This window comes from Chenopodium album, chromosome 11 (genome assembly GCF_948465745.1).
Source record: "Chenopodium album chromosome 11, dcCheAlbu1.1, whole genome shotgun sequence".
In the NCBI taxonomy this organism is placed as follows: domain Eukaryota; kingdom Viridiplantae; phylum Streptophyta; class Magnoliopsida; order Caryophyllales; family Amaranthaceae; genus Chenopodium; species Chenopodium album.
Genome location: NC_137844.1, coordinates 55,180,184 through 55,196,471, shown reverse-complemented (window position 1 = coordinate 55,196,471; position 16,288 = coordinate 55,180,184). Strand labels below are relative to the sequence as shown.

General features: G+C 34.1%; 2 protein-coding genes across 4 annotated transcripts; both read left to right on the top strand.

The window, feature by feature from the left end:
* The first annotated feature begins 438 nt into the window (after window positions 1-438).
* Window positions 439-4,777, top strand: LOC145567811 (polyadenylate-binding protein-interacting protein 11-like). 3 transcript variants are annotated; one of them, XM_081627197.1, is made up of 11 exons: window positions 439-800; window positions 900-1,271; window positions 1,382-1,492; window positions 1,589-1,633; window positions 1,811-1,883; window positions 1,975-2,087; window positions 2,185-2,244; window positions 2,334-2,381; window positions 2,471-2,539; window positions 4,142-4,203; window positions 4,306-4,777. In XM_081627197.1, exons 2-11 carry the CDS (start codon window positions 960-962, stop codon window positions 4,361-4,363), a joined length of 951 nt encoding a protein of 316 aa, XP_081483323.1. In that variant the 5' UTR covers window positions 439-800; window positions 900-959; the 3' UTR covers window positions 4,364-4,777. The 3 variants fall into 3 exon arrangements, with proteins under 3 accessions (XP_081483323.1, XP_081483324.1, XP_081483325.1); XM_081627198.1 differs by having other exon boundaries at window positions 440-800; window positions 896-1,271; window positions 1,385-1,492; XM_081627199.1 differs by having other exon boundaries at window positions 440-800; window positions 896-1,271.
* A 2,481-nt stretch (window positions 4,778-7,258) lies between these two features.
* Window positions 7,259-7,879, top strand: LOC145566900 (uncharacterized). Its single transcript, XM_081626172.1, has one exon. It carries the CDS (start codon window positions 7,259-7,261, stop codon window positions 7,877-7,879), a length of 621 nt encoding a protein of 206 aa, XP_081482298.1.
* The last annotated feature ends 8,409 nt before the right edge of the window (window positions 7,880-16,288 follow it).

Genomic DNA, 16,288 nt, shown 5'->3' with positions numbered 1-16,288 from the left:
ATTTCAGTTGACAATGTCATAAATAAATGCGTAATTTAGTATGTATACAAGTATATGATATTACAATTTTACCCCTTAATAAAGGAAATATGCTTATCAAGGAGATAAAACGAGACTTCTTCCCTAAAATTATTAAATCCAAAATTCATAACTGATAAACTTCTACACACTTTATTAAGGTAATAATAAAATGAAACCACTCCCAATTACACCAATTATCACTTGATAATCAAACAATTTAATTATATCATCTCTAAAATCTAGATCATATATTAGCATGGGACATTATGGCATGCATCATCCTATCCATCCATTATTCTCTCTCACCCTCCAAAACCCACTCCATCACATCCACCAATCAAATCCCACCATATGTCACCTTTAGACTTGGCACCCCTTTTTCTCATATTTCCTGTCAAAAATTCATGATAAATTTTTATTTTTAAATATCAATCATAATAATAACCCAAAAAAAAAAAAAAAAAAAAAAGAGTAGGTGCTGAATAAGGAAGCGATTTTCGCCATTTTTGGAAGGATTTGTAGCAGACTCAAACTTGATCTTCTGCTCCCCTTTCACCTTATGATCCAACACGACAAAATTTTCTCTCTCCTCTAATTTCATTTCAATACTTTCTCATTTAATGCCCTAATTTTTTCTTTCATAAAAATAGAATTTCCTATTTTTTCTTTTTCTTAATCTTTCCCCCCTTTTAGAAGAATCTCGAGGTGGGGTTAGGTTTCAAATAAATCAATCACTCGTTGTGTAGTTCATTCGATCATTCAAACTTCCTTAAACCCAGGTAATACCCTTTTCTCTATTTTCTTTTATACGATCAAATCTATAGTTTTTATATTCAGTTTTATAATCTATGGTTTTTTATATTGATTGAATTAGGTAGGCGGATTTTTCAAAGGAGAGAGAAAAAGGAGAGTTGTTGAGAGTTTAGGAAGAAGAAGAAATGGCAGTGGTTGAAAATGGTGTTAAGGGTGATTTGGGTGTTGAAAATGGGTCATCAATGAATCGGACCTCCAATAACACGAACAATACCAACAATAATGAAAATCATAACAGAGAAATGAGGGAATTGGAGGAAATGTTATCGAAATTAAACCCATGTGCTCAAGAATTTGTTCCGCCATCTCTACTCAGTAGTCAGCATCAATTTCCCCCTCAATTTCCTCGATCGTTTGTTCCTAATTTCGGTCCTCCTACTATGGATGATCCGTTTCGAATCTTCCCGAATCCTCAGAATAATCTTAATCTGAGAAAGGTTCGAGTGATGCTTTTTTGTTTTTTTTTTGTGAATTTTTAACTGTTTATTGAATCTGTTGTTGTGTGTGATAAGATTGTCATTCATTGAAATGGGTTGTTTATGTGTAGAAGAAGGCTAATTATGGTCAAGGAAAGCGTAGGCCAAATAATCGAACTGGTATGGCACAAAGGGAAGAAGTTATTAGAAGGACTGTTTATGTTTCTGATATTGATCAACAGGTATTCTATCACTTTCATTGAAAGAAAAAATTAAATGAAAGAAAAAATTAAATCTTTTTTGTATTTTCTAAAATTATATTTGGGGTTTTTTGGTAGGTTACTGAAGAGCAGCTGGCTGGTCTTTTCATCAACTATGGACAGGTATTTGATTTCATAGACTCAAATTCTATCAGTTTTTTTTTTTTTTTTTTTTGGCAGTATTTGCTTTTGAATTTGTTAAAAATAAACTAGTCTACGAGCAGTAGTTTTTCTTTGTGTTTTTGTTGAATTTTATCATTAGTTCTGAATAGTATTGTAAATTGTATCACTCTCTTTTAGGTGGTGGATTGCCGTGTTTGTGGTGACCCGAATTCTGTGCTTCGGTTCGCCTTTGTTGAGTTCACAGATGAGGGTAAAGCATTGAACATGTCCTTATTGTAGTTTCAAAATCAAAACTTTGATTCTTTAAGTTTAACAAAACAACTTGTTATGTGGTGCTGCAGAAGGTGCACAGGCTGCATTGAGTCTGTCTGGTACTATGCTTGGCTTTTATCCGATCAAAGTTCTGCCTTCTAAGACTGCAATTGCTCCTGTAAACCCCACTTTTTTGCCCCAGGTGAGTGTCATCACCACCATCACCATTCATATTGCTTTTAGGCTTATTATTTTGTTTCTCCATTTAACATATTATACTTGGGTAATTTTGACTTCAGAACGACGATGAGCGTGAAATGTGTGCAAGAACTGTTTACTGCACCAATATCGATAAGAAGGTGCCTTTTCTTTTTCTTGCAGTTGTTTTTTCGTTGTTCATTGTCAAAATTTGTATGCTGGTTTAATGTATGTGACCCTGGTTGCGTAGGTCTCACAGACTGAAATCAAAGTATTTTTTGAGACAATTTGTGGAGAGGTTTGTGGCTTAGTCTTGCCTGGAAATTTACTGTATTACTTTCTTTTTGTTTAGGGTCTTTATTGAACTGCAGATCTTGTTTGTTTTAGGTTCGTCGCTTAAGGATGCTTGGAGATCATCACCATTCTACTCGTATTTGTTTTGTTGAGTTTGAGATGGTAAGTATTTTCATTTCCGTTCTAGACTTCAAGATTTCATTGCTGACTTTGAGTAAAATAACTTTAGCATTCACTGAGAGAAATTGTAGTTCTAGACCTTATTTTTGTTAATTTTTCATTTTATTGAATAGGTATTATATCCTTTTAGGGTCCAACATTGTACATTGATGAATAGAAAGTCAAATTATGTACATCAATTCAACCATACACTTTTTTGTTTTTGAGGTGTATGTGGGGATTAGTTAATGCGATAAAAGTCTTATCGGTATATACCTGCACAATGTGATTTTTGATCCCAATTAACAATGGATTTATCCTCCAATATAACTGACCTTCAGTCAGTTAAAAATTTAAAATGTTGTGTTCCTGAATTATGTTTGCAGTCAAAGCTTATTGAGTATTTATATACTATGGAAGTGTATTTCAAAAAAAAAAAAAAAAAACCCATACATACTATGGAAGTGAAATAATTATAATGTAGGATGAAACATGTTTTTTCACCTTTCTGCGGGAGCTTTTCAATGTGGGATCATTTTTAACTCCTGCTCTCTAAATTTTTTTTTTCAAGGTTTGATATGGTTATAAAGGTGTTGAATGCATTATTTGTGCTCAGCTTATAGTGGAAAGTGTAGCACAATCACCACTGACATTGTTGTTTGAAAGTAATAAGTTGAAGTGTCTAAAAGCCACGAAGCTGTAAATTGCATGATGATGAATGTCGAGATGTAATTTAGGTGGTCCTGCAGTATTATGGCTGCACTTTTCTGACTGATGTTTAGGTTAATGCCCTAATCCTTCTTTGTCGACCACTGTAACTCTAATGAAATGCAGCACAAATTACATGCTCTATGGAATTTTTTGTTTTTTCTTTTTTCTTGTGGCACTTGCTGTCAGCATACTTCCTAAAAGGTTGAACTATCAAAAATTTTAACATTTACTTTCTATCAAATACATCTGTTACCTCTTGGTTAAATTAGTGTTTCTGGAGTGTGACTTTTGGGTGTTTAAAATTATTCTTCAACTGAGTAGAGTATATTTTTATTCCATGTCTCTGTGGTTGTCTGTCCTGCAACTTGCAACAGTTAGAGAGTATATCATGCTGTACTTCTAAACTCTATGATAGAAAAATTTCTGAAAGTCTCCATCTATGTTGTGTACTGTCTTTCTAGTTGAACTATCTGAAAGGTTGGCTAATATAGGCAGAGGTTTGTAGACGAATACTTGTTGTGCAACAGAAGGCATAAGGGCATTGTCTGTGGGACAGTGGGAGCATGCTTACTTTGGCATAAATCTGTTTTGTTTACCAATTTCATGATCTCCGTCACTTTATTAATGCTGCCACTGATGTATTTTGGATCGTGGGTGTTAGTGGTATAGCTGCCTTTTGACTTCTATGAGAATAAAAAATAATTCAGCACTTGTTAGTCTGATTTGATCGAGTAATCAACCTAGTAGATGAACCGAAAAATAGTTATTTTAAATCATCAACCTAGTGAATGAAGAGAAATTGAAGAAAACAGGATATATAAAGATCATAGTGAAGACTCAATGGAGAATTTTTAAAGCATGTTACTGATGCGCTTTACCATTTGACCTCTTCAGGCTGAAAGTGCTATAGCAGCTCTGAATTGCAGTGGTGTGGTCTTGGGAACTTCAGCTATAAGGTCAGATACCATATATCAGAGTTCGGTGCATTTATATGAATACCCATGTATTTCACTACAGCTCTGTTTACATGTTGTTTTTGGTGGATTGTATTTGTACAGGGTTAGCCCATCCAAGACACCAGTTCGCCCTCGTGCTCCCAGAAAACCTATGCACTGATTCATCTTTGCTCTTTTGAGGACACAGGAGTACTTTTTGTATATTTTGGACATAGATGACTATGTAAAGATGCTATACTCCTACTTGGTGTTTCTGCCTATCTGAGCCTGAATTATTCTTATCAGGAAGTATTGTATTTCATTTTGGGTCTACTTAATGGCATAGAGTTGGATGGAACTTTGAGGATCTTGCAAGGTTGTATATGATGCACGGCTGAATGAAGGTGCAGCTGTTTTTGACTTGACAATTCTACTTATAACTTAACTATGATTACCCGTTGTGGTAGCAGTTATTGAGGTTTTTTTTAATGTTCCCTATCAGCTATTATGAGTTTCAAGCTCATGTTTACGTTATCTATGTCGTCCTGGATTCTTGAATTCCAATGAATTTGACACATCTGCCATTTATTTGCTATTACCTGCCTAACTTGTAATCTGCTGTATGCCTGTATGGCTGTATCTGCCATTGGAATTCTACGTGTACTAGCTGTATACGGGATGGAACATGAACTGTGTTTCCAACTTTCCATGTATATTTCTTTCATTTGCTTACGCAGACTGTTTGGGGCTTTGAGGTGGTCTTATTACCCCTCACTCTGCCTTTTGTCATATCAAGATGAGAACGTTTGCCCTCATCTTAGAGAGTGGATTTAAGGGTCCACTCTTATCTTCCTTGTTCCCTAGGGTGTGCCTTATTAGTTACTACCTAAATTTGCTCTCGAGAGTTTTCCGACTCAGAGATTTGTTTACACTATCAGACCTCTCCGGGATGCCGATGGTGTCTAATCCTGTTTCACTACAGGATGTTTGGTATGAGGGATAAGGATAAGGAGGTCAAAAGGGTATGAGTTTTGAGGATTACTAAGTGAGTCACTCTACATGGTGTTTGGTATGAGGGATAGGGATAAGGAGGATAAAAGGGTGGGATAAGTTTTGAGGATTAGTAAGTGGGATAAGGATAAAAAAGAGATCGTCCTTTGTTTGGTATGAATTGGGAATTATATTGGGATAAGTTAGAAAGTTACTTAACTATACTTGCTCAAATCTCCTTCATTTTGTCCCCAATCCTTGTACAACCTCCCCCTAGTTATTATTTTGGAGGGATAACCTGTAAATTTATCCCTATCCCCTCTCCTATGTTATCCCTATCCCCTTAAACAAACAAGGCAAAATTTGAATCTCTTTTCTTTTATCCCTATCCTCCTTTTTCTATCCCTCCAAACAAACACCTTGCTAGGTTTTGATACTCGATTATCATAGAGGGTCTGAAAAGTCCGTTGAAAACCCGCCACAGGCTGTAATGTTTAGACATGGACCAACAAGGTGGAAGACATGCGAAGGCTCATATAGGTTGCATGGAAAACTTATAACGTTCCCATGGGGATGTGAAACCATTATAGATTTGTTATTGTTTCTGAGACCTGGAATTTGGTGATATTATACTTGCACTTTACTGTGAAAATTGAGCTTGGGTTTTGGAAGTTACAAACTGTCATCTGTCCCCTGAGGGGATACAGGAAGCTTCTAGCAACTGGAACCTTTTGGTAGTTATTACATCATATTAATGGAGTTACTTGAGTAACAGACTGTCATTAAGCAGTATCTGTCTCAATCTTTGCGCTGGCAGTAATTAGTAAAAGTAGTGCAGCCTGTGCAAGATACCGAACATGTTAAAGTGTAAAAAAGTGGGATGCTAATATGCTATTGTTGATTTTTCCTTTTCTTCTTTACAAAAATCTAAAGGGAGCTACTGGGCATTGGGTGGATTTAAAGTCGGGAACCATCGTCAAGTTCATGTACATCATTTTCTCCCGAAGTTTATGCAGGGTTTTGGTAGAAATAATTGTGAATGAACTCTAAACTCTATGCACTGTGTCGGACTAAACCTATTTTATTTTATTTTATTATTTTTTTTTTTAAAATGAATATGTGAGTGGGGTGTTACACTGTTACATCTTTACATGTATGGAAAGTTATTAGTGGTTCTTACTTCAATATATTAGTATTTCTTTTCTATTAAGTTGCATACTTTTGTTACCTTTTGAGCTGCCAGATACTATATAAGTCATTTGCATTAGGAATGTGGTTATAAGGTGGATTCAGGCTTAAAGTTAGAGGATTTTGAGGGCAATATATTCTATTTTGTAGTTTTGATGTTTCTTTAATTAGAAGTGCATGTATTAGTGGAGTTAACAACCACTAATATAAACCTTTTTAGCTGCAAACTGCAGTTAATTGCTGCATAAAACTCCACTTACTTTAAAAGGATAGTGGTACTTTGGGATTGGGAATATTGTTTGTTTTTAAAAGCAGCGGGAAATAAAAAATCTTATTCCTTGGTATAGAATATAGACATAGCCTTTGTTAAAGGGAAAGTGAAGGTTATGATGAGGTTTAGTGGACCACTTCAATGAGTCTTGGGTGTGTTTTTGACCATCTTTCTTTGGCTTAGTCTGTGGATGTTGGAGACACCATCAGATTCAGACCACTGCTTAACACTGGCTTATTTATATGTGCTCGTAGCGTGACGTTGAATTACTCTTAGATCTCGGTTTTCTTGTTATAAGATGAATCGCTTTTTGTTTGTTCTCTTATCATTTGTTAGTCAAAAGATTAGTAAAGATTGAGGTGAGGGGACCAGGGGAACATGAATTTAATACTTCACTATTTTAGAATATAGTCGTGGCATTGCCCGGGTTTAAAACTAGTTTTTGTTTTTTTCATAAGTTATAACTCAATAATTTGCCGACCAAAACCAACCCCCCTGCATTTATACCAGAATCCCACTAGATCAGCATAACTGCATTGCTGAAATTAGGGGGATGACTGGAAAATGCTTTCTGTGTCAAAAAAGCCTCTTATAGTTGGAGCAAACCAGTAGTTAGTACTAGTCATCATGGGAAATTGCTTGTTTGGTGGCATGGGAGGTGCGGAGGAGGCTGAGACCATCCAAGTTGTCACAGCAAATGGCGGTATTATGGAATTCCATGGCCCTATAACAGTAGGCTTTATCTTGGAAGAATTTCCTTGCCACGCCATTTTCAAGAGTGATGATCTCTTCTGGAAGCCGTTGCTAAACAATGAAGAGCTTCATCCTGGAGTTTCGTACTTGCTTCTTCCGCTTCATACGAGTAAAGAATATAAAGACGAGTTTGATGTTAAGGTAGGGCATGTTAGATCCAAGAGTATACCTACAGGTACAACAGGAGGGAATGCAGGTTATAGGATGTCCTTTGATAGCAGGAGTACAACTCAAAGCAATGTTCTCAAGAGATCAAATACTGATGTCTTTTCGAGGTACAGCAATAAAGGAGGAGCAAAAGAAGGAGTTTGGAAGGTGAAGCTGGTGATAACTCCAGAGCAGTTGGTAGAGATACTGTCACAAGAAGCGCGCACTGAGGAGTTGATTGAGAGTGTCAGAACCGTAGCAAAATGTGGCTGCAATGGGGCCGCCTCTACCGGGTTTTCAGATCAATGGAGTGTAGCCAGTAGCAGGGCTTCCTCAAAGAAAGATTAGTATCCGAGAAATTTAGTTTACTCCGTAATCTCTTTATTAAACTTTTTTTATTTTTCTTTGGTGGGAAGGGGGTGGGAACAAAGAAAAGAGCATAGCTGCTGATTTTGCTTGTGCTGCTAACAAGATTTCTGTCTGTATAGTTTCTGGAAGAGTCTTTTAAGAGATGCTGAATTCTGCCTTAAGCAGACATTTGAATGTGCAAGTGATCTGATTCATGCAATGAATTCCATTAGCTAATATGATTATATCTAATGAATTTTATGTTCATGTAATTTGTGTTTGTGCTGTAAAATTTATGTCCCCTTCTCTGTACTGTGATTAATCACCCATGGAAGAGCCGCGAATCTAGCATAAATCTAGATTAAATTATTCAGGTTTATTTATGATAAAAGTTCCTTTGCTACACGTGTTTTGCAAATTTCATTAGTAGAGCCAATCTAGTCAGTGATCTTGTGGCATCAAAGCCACATCTCGGATATGCTGCAGAACAACTTGAATTGAGTCTCGGATGCATCATTTCTCTGTATAGGGTCTAACAACGACTATGCATTGAGGTCTAGTCAGATTCGGGTCTGGGTGTTGAGGTTCGACGAGTGGTCCAAGATGGCCTGGATCCGAAGGCCGAGAATATACCTAGCCAACCTATCCACCAAAAAAAAAAAAAAAAAAAAAAAAAAAAAATCTGCATTAAAGACTAAAGTAAATATCCTGTCATTGTAGGGCTGGGTGAAGGGTGTTGGGCAAGCTACGGCTTCTTTGGTTGCAATTTAGCTTTCCCCCTGAAATTAGGGCCTTTACTTTAATGCTCTTTATGTTAGATAAGCATGGAAATTGCAGGGGGAAATCATTGGCTGCTGTCTTCTTTGTTCCTCTTTTTACTTCCTTTGCCTTGATTATGTCTAGCTCTTCTTTTTTCCCTTTTACAGTTTCTGTTAGGTCATTTTCATTGTCATCTGTATTATTTGCAAGCCCATCAAGAAAGAGCATTGTCCTTGGGGCGGCAAGGCCGGCAACAATTCAATTTATTGTGTTTTTGATGAATCGGACGTTTAGAGTTGGCATAAGTTATCCTAACCTAAATTGCACCTAATGACAAAGAGTTTGACATGAGATTAATTAAGTTGGTTTAAAGTTAATGTTTTCAACACGATAATTATCGACTTTAACTTGTTATGTTGTTCATTGCATTAGAATTTCTTTTGTTAGAGAGCATGGTCAAGACTACACTTCCAAAGACGAGAAATCATCCATATTCATAGTGAAAATGTGGAATAACAATTTTATCAAACACCATTACTATTGACTACCCTAAGACTCTAAGAGATGGATCAAAATCCAAAATAACGGGTACAAAGTGATCATGGGTGAACATGGAAAGATAAGTGTGAAAAGTGTGAATATACATCTATCTAACACAACACTTGTCCATCTATTGTTGTTGAATTGACTTTTGTTTGAACAATTAATGATAATTTGAATGGATTGTTTAGAATGGCTACAAGTACTAATTATTTACAAAGATATTTGGTAAAATTGCTGGGTGGTAATTATCAACAATATGTCATAATAACTACTATACACCAATAAAAAGAGGCTATTAAACAACATTTTACTGAACATGTGTTTACATACTAAAAGGATAAAAATCAAAGTCAATATTAGTTGTTGTAAAGTTTAATTTTTTTTTTTGTTGGACAAAATCCACACTCCCGCTTTTTTTATTTTTATATTTAATATGTGGCTAGTCACACCGTGCGGCAAGTTGACACATATCAAAATACTCACCGAGTAACCTCTAACCGACCGAATAACCTTTGACTGAGTAACTCCAGCCACATATAAAACTTTGTGTTACTCCATATATTAAAAGACTTCAAATTACTTCCCAAAAATGTCTTTATTTTGGGTTGTTTGTGTCTGTTTATTGAGAGTTATATATACAACTAATACAAGTGTAATGGATTTGTCGTGGAGGGATGATTATGAGAAAAATCATTATATGATATAGATTGACATCCCGTAAAACTTCAATTAAACTAGGTAACGTCTACATTTAAACATTTAAAATACAGAATATTTATTCGTTAAGAGAACCGACTAGTAATTTACCTCATAAACTCATATCAACATTGACAAAATCAATTCTACCCTCAATAAGTCAATATTAGGTACTTGTAAAATGGAGGCTATTTTAGTAATCTACCCTCGATAAGTCAATATTAGGTACTTGTAAAATGGAGGCTATTTTAGTAACTTATTACGAGCCATTAATCAAAAATTTACCAAAATTCACTCTATCAAACAAGTTAGTAAGGGTATAATAGTAACTTTATTACGAGTAATTCTCAAATTTACCAAAAATTAATTTACTCCAATCTTCACTCTCCTGTGGGAGTTGCCGTCTCAACTCAGTGAGTCATTCGCAGTCCCTGGCTCAATGTATGTATAATACTCCGTGTATCTTAAACCTTTAATTTTGCGCTTTATTTTGTATTACCTCCGTTTTTTATTAGTTGACACGTTTTGACTTTCAAAAAATTTTGCATGCACCCGGTTTACAATAATTTATTGTAAATCGGGTGCTGCCATACGTGCTTTTTTTTTTTTTTAAAAAAATTTATTTTTAAATTTCATAAAAAACGCAAAAAACTGAGAACAATGGAGGAGAGAGAAAGAGAGAAAACGCAACAATGGAGGAGAAAGAAAACGCAACAATGGAGGAGAGAGAAAAATTGATTACCTTAGGGATTCGATCGATTCGATCATCAATGGAGGATTCATCAGCAAACTTCAATTCATCAAATTGCAGTAATTTGATCCACGATTTTCTACAACAGCAGAGGCAAATTCAAACACCATTGTTAGGTGATTTCGACCTAAATCGCACAATAATAGAAAATGAAACAGAGAATTTTGTAGAAGATAACATAGAAACTACTCGAATTGATGATAGACACAGAGAAGCGCCATTAATGAATGAGGATAGAGAAAGTATAAGCACGAATCAGGACACTAGAGGTAATCAAATTGACCATGTAGAAGAAAATCAAGTGGTTCCTCGTAAGTCAATTGATTCAAATTTAGCACAAACATCGAAATCAAATGAAACTGAAGGTAACTTTGATATAATCAACCTTGGAATGAAACTGAATTTTGAAGTTAATGTGCTGAATTTTGTTATTCTTTGTGTGAACGAATGTTACCCTTTTTAAGCATAAAGGTGACCCTTTGTATACACAAATGTTACCCTTTTGTAAACTCTCATGTTACCTTTTTGTTATAAAACGTATTGTAACACCCCCAAATCTCCCTCTACGGAAATACTAGTATAATACGTATAATTATACCGTAGAGATAGACTTAGGCGTATTACCGCCGCGTGATTACGCAAGGCTACTCAACTTACTAACAAAACAATACTTTGCAGCGGAAACTTCAAAACTCTTCTTTATTAATAATAACTATAGATAGAAACCAATGTTATGAGTACTCAATTTAAATACAAGACCAAAATTCCTAATTTAGTGAAACCAAATCCCGGGACTCCAATGCATCAATTTATTCACTCCACCTGAAATAACACTGCTTACCATTACGGTAAACAGGGCGAACCAAAACAAATAAGAAATACGGGTTAGCAAAATATGCTAAGTACGGTAAGTGCAAGATAATTAAACTCAATTTATTTGCAAACATGCTTTTGAAATCAATTCCAATAATTATTCCAATAATTCCAAACTCATGATTCAAAACCAATTCTCAATATTCAAATCCCAATAATCAATAAAACCAATTCCAATTATTTTAAAACCAATTAAACCAATTCCTCTCCCAAGTGTGCACACCCCCCAAGCTAGTCTCCTTATGTTACAAGGCTATTCTTGAGGAAAGACCCGGTCATACAGACCTTATCAAAATACCAAATCCGCATAGTGGGATTACTAACATGCTTATAAAGCATAAATAATAAATTTAATTCAATGATTAAATAAATCCTCTTTAAATCCAATAATTCCAACCTTTAATAATAATAATTCAAACTCCCTTCTTTTTTATAAATCCAACAAGCTTTCAAAACCAATCCTTTTTAAACATGAATAATAAATTAATTAATCAAAACATGTTATAAAAATCAATACTCCAATTCAATTATTAAAACCAATCTTTTAAACATACTTTTATTTCATAAACCATAATTCGAGTTAATTTAATTCAATCACCATAAAATTATTCAAACATGCTCATTCAAATCGATCACTTTCAAGGTATCTAGCCACCTAACGTATCTTGATCCTTGCTTAGCCAAAAACACTTCAAAAGAACTCTCAAGTAGCTTGATCAAAAACACCCTACAAATAAATATAACCTTAATTAATATAAGGTTAACAAATAATCACAACAATGAAATTAAAAACCCTCAACTATATGTACATGAACCTTTTAAATTAATTTTCATAAACATCATTAAAAATCTAATTTATATAATTAAAACTACTCATAATAATTTTTATAAATCCCCCATAATAATAATAATAATTGAATAAGAGAAGAGAAAGAGAAAAGATAAGAAACCAAGGAAAAGAGAAGAATTGGATTTTCATTGGAAATAATAGGCAGAACTTGCAGAGGCTATAACTCCTTTGATATAACTCCGAATTGGGTGATTCTTGAGCCTAACCTCAAGGATTTTTTGAGAGGAACAATCTTTTGTGAAACAGCAATACCCCAAAAACTGACCAGAGGTGCCCGAAAATTGGCTTTAAAGAGGAGAAGAAAAGAAGAGAATTGGTGTGAAGAATGTGAGAGGTATGGAGGGGTATTTATAGGCTAGCTCATGCAAGAATTATGGTAAGAGAATTTGGGAAGAATTATGGTAAGTAGGGTTTAAGGGATTACTTGGAGAAGTGAGTAAAGATTTAAGGAAAGTTTTGATATTGAAGAGATTGTGTATAATTGAATATGGAAGGTATGATTGTCATGAAAAATATTAAGGAAATTGGAATTACTTGGGGAATAATTAAGAAAAATAGATGACAAGAAAATAAAATGATTGGATACTAAAAAGATGGAGAATTAGATTTAAGGAAAATAGGAGATTTTAAGGAGATAATTAAAAATACAATTTACCAAAAAAATATTTTTCCCAAAATCTACATGGGATGGCTGAAATTTTTGAGCTTTCCTAAGCTCATATTTTCGGCCCTCCTATTTAGTACTTTAGGAAATTATTTTGCTAGTTTTAAGGAATTAAAATAATTGTGTAAATAATATTTATTGTAATAAATAATTAAATAATAAAATACCAAATATTCACCAAATAATTTAACTAATAAATTTATTAGCCAAATAAATGGGATTTTCATACTTATTAAAATAATAATAAAATATAGCTTTTGCCTTAATTAAAATATCCAAAATATATAAATAATCCGGTTTTTAAAATAGGATAAATGGATAATAAATCTTATCCAAAATAATAATTTGTTTTTAAAATACTTTTGGCGCCAAAATTCAAATATCGTTTTGGCTCCAAGATTTAAATAGTAAGTAAAATTACTAAAATACCCTTTTTAGAAAATAATAATTAATTAATTAATTAGAAAAATACGTATAAAAATACGGGGTATTACACGTATAATCAACCTTGTAATTATTATGCAAAGGTGACCCTTTTTATAAATAAAGGTGACCCTTTTTATGCATAAAAGTGACCCATATAAAACATAGTTTCTCTAAACATAATGATATGCTGCTACTGCTTATCTGATATGACAGTGTTAAATCACAGATGCAAATTCAATTGATGCTTCTGGTTTAGATCTTAGAGGATCATTTATTGGTGTGGTAAGACAAACTTTTGAATAAATCTTGGAATTGTATGAAAAGCATGCAGCTATACTCGGGTTTTCAATTAGAAAACATACAACTAGATGCATCACAAAGACAAAGATAGTAAGTGAAAATATTATGTGTGTTCTGCTGAAAGAAAGAGAAATTCAGGTGACAAGAAAACAAAATTGGTTGATAGGACTGATGAAGAGAATATAAATGTGAAAACAAGAAAGCAAAATCAAATAGCCATCACACTATTTGATTGTAAGGCAAGCATAAGAGCAAAACTTAATAAAGAAGGACAGATTGAGGTGGTGTCACATGTAATACAACATAGCCACGAACTAACAAGGTCACAGTGGCATTACTTGCATCGTTCTGAAAGAAAAATGACAGAAGAAAAAGCCGAAGCAATCAAAACAATGAAATCTTCAGGTTTGACTACAATGGACAATTACAATTACATGGCTACTGAAGCTGGAGGAGAACCGAATATAGGGCACAATGTTGTAGATCACCTAAATTTCTGTTCAAGGTTAAGAATGGAGCAAATTCAGGCTGGAGATACTCAAACTTTAGTGAACCTTTTAAATCAAGAACAATAAGAGGATCCAAACTTTTTTTTAGAGTGAAGTTTGACAATGAAGGAAGAATTTCCAATATATTTTGGAGAGATTCGATGATGCTAGAAGACTATTATATGGAGATGTTCTTGTCTTTGATACAACATACATAACCAACTGGTGTAATCTTATATGTGCTCCATTTGTTGGCATAAACAATCATTGACATAATTGTATGTTTGCATGTGCTTTTATTGGGGATGAAAAAACTGAATTGTTTGTGTGGCTATAGAAACCTTCTTGAAAGCTATGGAGGGTAAAAAACCAACTTCAATATTCACTGACCAGGACCAAGCAATGGCAAATGCAATTGAGCAGGTAATAAGTTTATATTTACTGCTTAAAGTGACCCTAAGTAATAAGTTACAATTTTTAGTGTATAAAGTGATCCTTTTTACTACATAAAGTGATCCTTTTTACTGCATAAAGTGATCCTTTTTGATTCATAAAGTGACCTCTTATTTTGAATGTAGGTGCTTCTCAATACAAGACATAGACTTTGTATCTGGCATTTGGAACAAAATGCAATAACCAGATATGGGGCTCTAAAAAAAGACAAAGAGTTCAAGTATGCATTCAACCAGTGCTTAAAATGGTGTGTCACAGAACAAGAATTTAAAGAAAAGTGGCAGGCAATGATACAAAAATATAACTTGACAGCACACTCTTGGTACAAAAGAGTGTACGAATTAAAAGAGAAATGGTGTCCTGCCCTTAGTAGAGATTTCTTTTCAGCGAAAATCTTGTCATCACAAAGGAGTGAAAGAACTAATCATGCTATAGGATTCAAAGCAAGTAAAGTAACTACCTTGACATAATTTTATACCATATTTAAGAAGACAACCAATCGTTGGAGAAACACAGAGAAATATGATGAGTTTACTTGTAGCAAGTCAATAGCATTTACTTCATTGCCACTGTCTGGAATACTAAAGCATGCTGCACAGGTAAAAATTTCACTCAAAAGTTCATAAATAACACATAATATATAACAGCTTAAATCTAGCTCATGATTTTGGTGAACAGGTATTCACTTTGTCACTCTTCAGAGACTTTGAAGAGGAGTTTGGATACTCTATGACAACAACTGTTCAAATGATAGGAACAACTGAAGAATGCATACTTTATCAAGTAACCCTAAAAGACAAGCCATGGTCTGCACATCAAGTAAACTACATACAAGAGAGCCAAAGTGTATGGTGTACTTGTAAAAATTTTGAAGCATCTAGATGGTTATGTTATCGTTGCATCAGAATTCTACTCCTACATTCAGTAACAAGAATACTAGACAAGTATGTTATAAAAATATGGACTAAGTTTGCAAAAACAGAGACATGTAATAGGTTGAAGAGTCAGGATCCTACACAGTCATATATACCATGGAGGCAAACAATGATGAGGAAATACTACAATTTAATCTTAAAAAGTCAAGAAAAATGAATAGATAAAAGTATTTATGGAAGAACGCTTCAGAAATAGTCTAAAAATGACGGAAGACTTACTTGCTACTACTACTCAGAGAGAAGAAGGTGCAGAAGCTGCTTCTGACATTCCTGATGTGACAGATAGCACTCAGAGCAATGATGTTTCTTCGGCATTTAGTACAAGCACAAGTGTACCAACAATACTTGATCCTAAAAGTGCTGTAACAAAAGGAAGAAGCAAGAGAGCAAAAGGAAGACTTGAAAAAGGCAAGAGAAAAAAGAAACCAGCACTGCCACCTCCTCATTCAGAATTTGGATCAAAGAAACCAAACATACGACTCTTTTAGAAAAATTTATTACCTACCTTAGAACATTTTTTTTATCGGTGTTACATTACTTTGTATTATTATACTTTTTTTTTTTAATTTTACTCTATGATTAGTTTAATTAAAATTTGAATGATACTCTTGATATGTCTATTTTATATGGTATTTTACCCTCGTCCCATGGTCACAATTAGTAGTGTTTTT